This window comes from Cherax quadricarinatus, chromosome 59, assembly GCF_038502225.1.
Source record: "Cherax quadricarinatus isolate ZL_2023a chromosome 59, ASM3850222v1, whole genome shotgun sequence".
Taxonomy (NCBI): Eukaryota; Metazoa; Arthropoda; class Malacostraca; order Decapoda; family Parastacidae; genus Cherax; species Cherax quadricarinatus.
In genome coordinates, this window is record NC_091350.1 from 8445480 (window position 1) to 8454290 (window position 8811).

Here is an 8811-nt window from a genome sequence, read left to right on the forward strand (position 1 = left end):
TCTGGCTGCCACCAGTTCAACTTGACATATCCGGCACCATGACCTCATTTCCTCTACACTCTCCTCACAAACAACAAATACACAAATAACCCTCACATAGAAGAGAGGAGCTTACGACGACGTTTCGGTCCGACTTGGACCATTATCAAAGTCACACTAACGAGAAGGACAGGAGGATGGGTATATATAGGCCTATATATACCCATCCTCCTCTCCTTCTCGTTAGTGTGACTTTGTAAATGGTCCAAGTCGGACCGAAACGTCGTCGTAAGCTCCTCTCTTCTATGTGCAGGTTATTTGTGTATTGTTCCAGTCACGGTATTGTGTCTATTTTTTGTTATAAACAACAATTGGCTCTCGAAATAAAATTATTGGTGCTGTATGACATTAAAAAGATGATTTCTTTATTCAAAATTGAACACATTAGCAGCGTTCTGCTACACTATTCTACATGCTAGATACAGTGGGAACAAAAGCTAGCTATGTTGTTCCTGTCATATTCCATCACATAGGATGGGTTACATACATACTGTGAAAATGTGTCAGCCTGAACTAAGGAACTATAGTAGAATAATGATATTTTGTGCAACACAATTAATCAACCTATCGGTTCTATGAACCAGTTATTTACAATAAGGATATCGTTAAAAGTGTTTCAGTAAGGGTTTAGCAGTTACGGCAACTTGAGAGATTTCGTTCCAGCAGAACTGCTGGAGTTATTATTAGTTAGGAATTACCATCACGGCCATGCCACACTGAACGCACCACTTCTCGTCAGCTCGGCGAAGTTTAAGGAACGTTGGGTATAGTTAGTACTTGGATGGGTGGCCTCCTGGGAACACCAAATGTTGTTTGCTACAATGTTTAAAATATTTTTCTCCAGGTATACTCCCGACGCCTGGTCACAGACCGGGCTGCGGGGGCACTGATCCCCGAAACCCTCTCCAGGTAGCTCTGAGGATGGCCAATCCCATATGCATCAGAAAATGAATTTTTATGAAGATATCTCTCACAGAGCGAGGTAACAAAAAATATGTACAGAGAGAGAAAAAAAGAATGATGAGAGAGGATTAGGACTACTGAAAAGTTGGAGGCTGGGAGGAAAGTTAGAAAGGAAAGGTAAAGAGGGGAAGTAGAGGTGGAGGCTGGAGGCGGAGGAAGAGACGGGGGAGGTTAAGGAAGAGAAGACTGACCTTCTTGAGGAGGTATGGAGCCTCCACATGTAGTTTACAGCGGCGGGAGACCTGGACTACGGCGCCATCTTTTGATGTAGTCTCCTTGATGATGTCAGTGCCCGCCATGATGGGAATCATGTCGCACTTCGGGAAGCGACGCACGTAAGCCTGTAATACACATCATAAACCTTACTAAATGTCCACACTTTACTACCGGCACACATCATCTACTACAACTAAATCACTTAGAAAAGTGCTTGCACTGATTTTTAATAAAACACTTGATACAAGAAGTTTGCAAAACACCTGGAAGACGGAACACACAATTTTAATATTCAAGAAGAAAGTTAGACAAAAATTACTAGAATATAAATTATCTCTGACAAACATTATATGCAAGACTATGAAGGTATAGTGTTACCGACAATATTCAGATGGAGAGATATGCACAGTCTTGAACTCTGCATATGTGTCTTTAGTATAAACCTTGGTAATAGATACCGACAAATTGGTTTAAAGATACGTGAGCAAACACTTCTATTACTTCTAGAAGTGATCAAGATCTCAGGACTGAAACGCTGTCTATTAAATGTCCTAGTGTTGGTTCAAGTGTCTTTCTATACCATATGTGTCTTTATCAAGGTTAAGGAAAAAAGTAATATGAGAGAAACTAGAACGAGCACCTTGAGAACACCGAGTTCAGCACAATATCCACTACCAAACATCTAATATATTTCCTCCATACTCTCTCACTCCAGTCCTATATCTAATATTTCACTGCCTAAACTTTTTTTCGTTACTCTCATCACCCTTCTGTTCTCTATATTCACTTTTAATTTTCTTATTTTTCCACACCCTCCCAAACTTCATCAACCTTCATAACATTTCTGCAGAATCTCCCAGAAGATTTGTCACCAGCAAAAAGCAACTGTGACAACTCCCACTTTATATCAAATTCATTATCTTTTATCTCACACCTCTCCCCAACACCCTAACTTTACTACTTTTACAAACCCATCTATAAATACAGTATAATCAATGATCACAATAACATCACACATTCCTGTCTAAGGTCTATTTTTACTGGAAAATAGTCTCCCTCTAGTGATAGGGCGATATATATATATATATATATATATTATATATATATATATATATATATATCTATATATATATATATATATATATATATATATATATATATATTGCAGATACCGATGATCAATTTTAGGCCGATATTCACAGTTACCGATACCATTAAAATTAGCCACCGATATCGATACTTTGGCACACCTCTATTAGATACCATAAAATGAGCCTCTCTCTCTATATTGAAATTGTTCACTGTTTTTAGTAACCCAGGGTAACCCACTTTCTACTCTATAAATTTACAATATCTGTCTCATAGCTCCCCTACACACCCTATCATGTGCCTTGTCTAAATCCAAGGAAACACTTCCCTACACTTATTATTCAGTTACCTGCTTCACTGTAAACACTGGGTCTACACATTCTCTAGACCAGGGGAAATGGGTTATTGACCTTTGTACGATTACAAACACCCAATGGATTGCCCAATATGTGCCCGTACCCCCTTCATCAGAGTGTCGAAGTTATCACCATTTCTATTAGGTACCAGTATGACTTCAAAAGATGTCAATAACTTGGCTTAACTTTATATATGGATAAATAATAACAGAACAGATGATAGTTTATTCTAACAACTTTATTTTAAAATTATTTAGAGATCGAGTTCCATACCCCCATTATTTGGTTCCCACACCCTCATTATTTTGCTCCCATACCCCCATTATTTGGTTCCCACACTCTCATTATTTTGCTCCCATACCCCCATTATTTGGTTCCCACACCCTCATTATTTTGCTCCCATACCCCCATTATTTGGTTCCCACACCCTCATTATTTTGCTCCCATACCCCCATTATTTGGTTCCCACACCCTCATTATTTTGCCCCCATACCCCCATTATTTGGTTCCCACACCCTCATTATTTTGCTCCCATACACCCATTATTTGGTTCCCACACCCTCATTATTTTGCTCCCATGCATCCATTATTTGGTTCCCACACCCTCATTATTTTGCTCCCATACACCCATTATTTGGTTCCCATACCCCCATTATTTGGTGCCCATATACCCATTATTTGGTTCCCATACACCCATTATTTGATTCCCATACTCCCTTTATTTGGTTCCCATACTCCCTTTATTTGGTTCCCATACCCCCATTATTTGGTCCTCATACCCCCATTATTTGGTTCTCATACCCCCCATTATTTGGTTCCCATACCCCATTATTTGGTTCCCATGCACCCATTATTTGGTTCCCATACCCTCAAGGGGTATGGATACCCCCGGTTAAGAACCCTTGCTAAAATCTTCCTTGTTCCTTTGCAATCCTACCTTCTGTCTTACCCTTACTCTAAATACATCTTCCCTATATTCAGCAGGCTTATTTCCCTATAATTCTTACACTATCTCTCGTGATCACTTTTCCCTCATACAGAGGTACTATATTTAAGCTCTCTGCATGCACACTCGAGCCACTTTCTTATGGAGTAAAAACACAGGGACCATTTCCCACATGACGGGTTCTTTCCCTTTGCTGATATTAATACAGCAACAGTAATTGGTTTCTGGCTGCGAGAAATTACCTATCTAGCCACCACCACCACCACCACCACCACCACCACCACCACAACCACCGCTGCTGCTGATAACTGCATACCTTCCTCCCCACCACAATCATTAACTGTGTTCAATTATAAATGTTTGACGATGTATATGTATGTATGCACCTTTTACACAAGAAAGCTAAGGAAGGAAACTTAATATACATGACTATGTATACATACTGTACACAATACAGCTATGAATGGAAACTTCGTATACATATTGTATACCACACACAATCAATTGTTCTTGTCTTTAATTTGCATCATGTAAATGTTATTCATCTTGATACACGTTTGATACCATGTATATAGATCTTCACCTCCAACACTACCTCAACCCCCTCTCTCCTCCAATACCTTTACCTCCAAAACCACCTCAACCCCTCTCCTCCAACACTACCTCAACCCCTCTCACCTCCAACACCACCTCAACTCTCCCTCCTTCAATACTCTCACCTCCAACACTACCTCAATTCCCCTCTCCTCCAGCACTTACTCAACACCCCCATTTCCAATAATAACCTTCCAACACTACTAACACTGTAAAGTTTGGTTCAGTCTGTGATAGACATAACCTAGCTTGTTCCCAGACTGGAACATTTCAGGAAAACAGAAGCCCGCTCCCAGATGTGAATTACTGAACCTATCGCCGGAAGAGCATATTAACTTCGGCAGCCCATGCGAAGCTAGCAAATCTCGGAAGCGCCTTCGGTAAAATAAACCCAATGAAAAGCAGGGGCGCCGTGGACAAGATAAGAGAACACTGTATCAACATACGTAGTCCCTGACTATTTAACATCATACCAGAAGATATCAGAAACATTGCCGGAGCAAGTGTAGAAGTCTTCCATAGGAAACTAGACAAGTACCTCTGCCAAGTATGGGGTCCAGCGGGCCGCCAGCAGGAACAGCTTGGTTGATTAGGCAAGCGCTAGACAAGCTAGGCCCAGGGCAGGGCTGCGAGAGTAGGAAAACTCTCGAAACCCAGCAAAGGAGCATCAAAGGCAACCTCAATATAGAATCCTTTAGTTATGTACACAGCATAATAAAGGAACATTTTGTGAAGAATGAGACATGCCACATTTGGGAATTTTTACTGTGGAAACGTTTCGCCAGTCAATGGCTTCTTCAGTCTAATACAGATAAGAACGGTGGAAGATGAGGAGTTTGAGGTATTCAGTCCGTCAGCCTTGAGTCGATGGTTTTTCTAACCCATGTACGTACATCTCATCCTATGAAGCACCTTCATAGAGCCTCAACCTTACCAAGCATGTTAGGTGGCGGGGCTCAGCGCCCCCGCCACTGCTTATCGTCTTAGGCCACATCGTTCACAGAAAGGACGAAGACAACAACGAAGACGATAACGACGAGCAACATAACGAAACAAGAAGCCAGAAAAAAAAAGGAAAGCACAAACAAGGAGCAGAAGTAACAAGAAAAACGACAAATCAATATATGTAAGATAAAGAGGAGAGAGAGGAACGACCTCTTATCTCAGCGTTCATCACGCCTTGTGTCAGCGTTGCCTTAAAACACTAAGCAGTGTTTACTGAGTGAACATCTGTGATGCTTCAGAAATTAGACAAGTTGAAGAAGGAGACACTTGTGCAACATTTGGGAATCTTTATCGAGGAAACGTTTCGCCAGCCAGTGGCTTCTTCAGTCCAATACAGAGAAGAACGGTAGAAAAAGAGGAGTAGTATGAGGTAATCAGTCCCTCAACCTGGAGTCGATGTGTTCACTCCCCCCCTCCCGTTCCTCTCTGTACTGGACTGAAGAAGCCACTGGATGGCGAAACGTTTCCTCAATAAAAATTCACAAATGTTGCACAAGTGTCTCGTTCTTCAACAAAGTGAACACCTGTAAATAATGTTGGTAGAATTACCGACAATATGTTAGGTAAAAGGACACAAGTGCAACTAATGTGACATTTTATTGTGGCAACGTTTTGCTCTCCAGGAGCTTTGTTAACGGCTTGGCAAAACTCCTGGAGAGCGAAACGTTGCCACAATATATTGTCGCATTAGTTGCACTTGTGTCCTTTTTATCTAAGACACTGTCAGTAATTCTACCAATATTATCACGGTATGTCACGTTAAGGAAGTTTCAGGTACTGAAGTATACCTGTAAGGTACTTTCGAGGGGGGGTTAACGCCCCCTGCGGTCCGGTCCCAGAGCAAACCTCCTGGTGGATTAAGACCTGATCAAACAGGCTGTTAATCTTGGCCACACGCAGTCCAACGTGGGAACCACAGACCGGCTGTGGAAATTAAGTCACGATGCATCTGGAGGGCGTTCCGGGGGTCAACGCCCCCGCGGCCCGGTCCTTCACTTTGACTCACGAAATCGTAATGACACATCTGCAAACAAACCATACCACGGGCGGGGGAAGAACGCGTCGGTCTGGAGTTTGACTCTGATCGTGGGTTCTATCCCCGCCCGTGGTATGATTTGCTTCACTTTGACTTTGTTGAATTATCCTATGTTAAATCTACATAACGTACTGTTTATGTGGCCAGAACATGCGTGCCCTTCAGACCAATGAGAAAAAATGTGTGGTATGTACTTATTGACTATTTATGTCCACAGGCGGCCTGGTCACAGACCAGGCCGCGGGGGCGTTGACCTCCGAAACCCTCTCCAGGTATACTCCAGGTAAGGAAACGACCCGCAACAGTCAACTAACACCCAGGTACCTATTTACTGCTAGGTAGGGAAGAGAATGGACGCACGGTGAGAGAATGTGAGGGGAGAGTATGATAAGTCGGGGGAGGGGAAGGAACGGGGTCTACCTGGAGTCTACCAAGGGTGTGTACATGTATAGTATACAGTACCAACAAGATGAAGAATTATACACATGTGCAACATCTGGGTATCTTTAATTGCACAAGTTTCGCCATCCAGTGGCTTTATCAATACAAATTCAAGAACATAAGTGGAAGACAGTAGAACTGTATACAAAATATGATGTAATCAGTCCCTCAGTGTTGGAATTAATGAAGAGTACCGTAGTCTTGAAGGGTCTGAGGCCTGTGCTTCAGACCCTTCAAGGTCTACGTAGGTCTATGTAGTTCTACTGTCTTCTAGTTCTGTGCTTGAATTTATATTAAAGTCAGTGGATGGCGAAACGTCTATAACAAAGATACTCATATGTTGTACATGTGTCTAATTCTTCATCCACCAAGAGTCAACGCCCTCGTGGCTTCATCAAAGAACAGGCCTCCAGTGGATAGCCTGATCAACCAGGCTGTTGGTGCTAGCCGCACGAAGGCCAACATAAGCACCACAGCCCGGGTGATCAAGTACTGACTTGAGAAACTTGTCAAGTTTGTTGTTGAAGACCGCTAGTGGTCTGTCGGTGGTTTGCCTTATGCAAGAAGGAAGGACGCTGAAAAGTCTTGATCTCTTCACACTTACCGAGTTTTCACTTAAGTGTACTCACAGCACCTCAGCCCTTGACTGGACGCACCTTGCACCGTCTGCCATGCCTTTTACTTTCATGGGGAATAATGATGATGATGATGATGATGATGTGTGTGTGTGTGTGTGTACTCACCTATTTGTGGTTTCAGGGGTCGATTCATAGCTCCTGGCCCCGCCTCTTCACTGACTGCTACTGGGTCCTTTCTCTGTGCTCCTTGAGCTTCATCGAACCTCTTCTTAAAACTATGTATGGTTCCCGCCTCCACTACATCACTTGCCAGACTATTCCACTGCCTGACAACTCTATGACTGAAGAAATACTTCCTAACATCCCTTTGACTCATCCGAGTCTTCAACTTCCAATTGTGACCCCTTGTTTCTGTGTCCCATCTCTGGAACATCCTGTCTTTGTCCACCTTGTCTATTCCGCGCAGTATTTTATATGTCGTTATCATGTCTCCCCTGACTCTCCTGTCCTCCAGTGTAGTCAGGCCAATTTCACTTAACCTTTCTTCGTAGGACAATCCCCTTAGCTCTGGGACTAGCCTTGTTGCAAACCTTGGCACTTTCTCTAATTTCTTGACGTGCTTGACCAGGTGTGGATTCCAAATTGGTGCTGCATACTCCAGTATGGGCCTGACGTAGATGGTGTACAGAGTCTTGAACGATTCCTTACTGAGGTATCTGAACGCTATCCTTAGGTTTGCCAGACGCCCGTATGCTGCAGCAGTTATCTGACTGATGTGCGCCTCAGGAGATGTGTTCGGTATTATACTCACCCCAAGATCTTTTTCCTTGAGTGAGGTTTGCAGTCTTAAGCCACCTAGACTATACTGTGTCTGCGGTCTTCTTTGCCCTTCCCCGATCTTAATGACTTTGCATTTGGCAGGGTTAAATTCAAGGAGCCAGTTGCTGGACCAGGCTTGTAGCCTGTCCAGGTCTCTTTGTAGTCCTGCCTGATCCCCGACCGATTTGATTCTCCTCGTTAACTTCACAACATCTGCAAATAAGGACACTTTTGAGTCTATCCTTTCCGTTATGTCATTCACATATACCAAAAACAGCACAGGTCCTAGGACTGACCCCTGTGGAACCCCGCTTGTCACAGGCGCCCACTCTGACACCTCGTCACGTACTATGACTCGTTACCTCCCTGTCAGGTATTCTCTGATCCATTGCAGTGCCTTTCCTGTTATGTGTGCCTGATCCTCTAGCTTTTGCAGTAACTTCTTGTGAGGAACTGTGTCGAAGGCTTTCTTGCAGTCCAAGAAAATGCAGTCTATCCACCTCTCTCTCTCTTGTCTTACTTCTGTCACCTTGTCATAAAACTCCAGTAGGTTCGTGACACAGGATTTTCCTTCCCTGAAACCGTGCTGGTTGTCGATTATATACATACACTTGTGTATATGTGTGTGTACTCACCTAGTTGTACTCACCTAGTTGAGGTTGCAGGGGTCGAGTCCAAGCTCCTGGCCCCGCCTCTTCACTGGTCGCCACTAGGTCACTCTCCCTGAAC

At 43.2% G+C, this 8811-nt stretch overlaps 1 protein-coding gene across 7 annotated transcripts in view; it reads right to left on the reverse strand.

Annotated features, from left to right (window-relative positions):
• The window catches only part of retm (real-time), a 287480-nt gene that overhangs the window by 140065 nt on the left and 138604 nt on the right, over window positions 1-8811 (reverse strand). For all 7 annotated transcript variants that reach the window (XM_053791151.2, XM_053791152.2, XM_053791154.2 and 4 more), the window contains exon 2: window positions 1194-1343. In XM_053791151.2, coding sequence (XP_053647126.2) covers window positions 1194-1343 — 150 coding nt within the window. The remainder of the gene's footprint in view (window positions 1-1193; window positions 1344-8811) is intronic.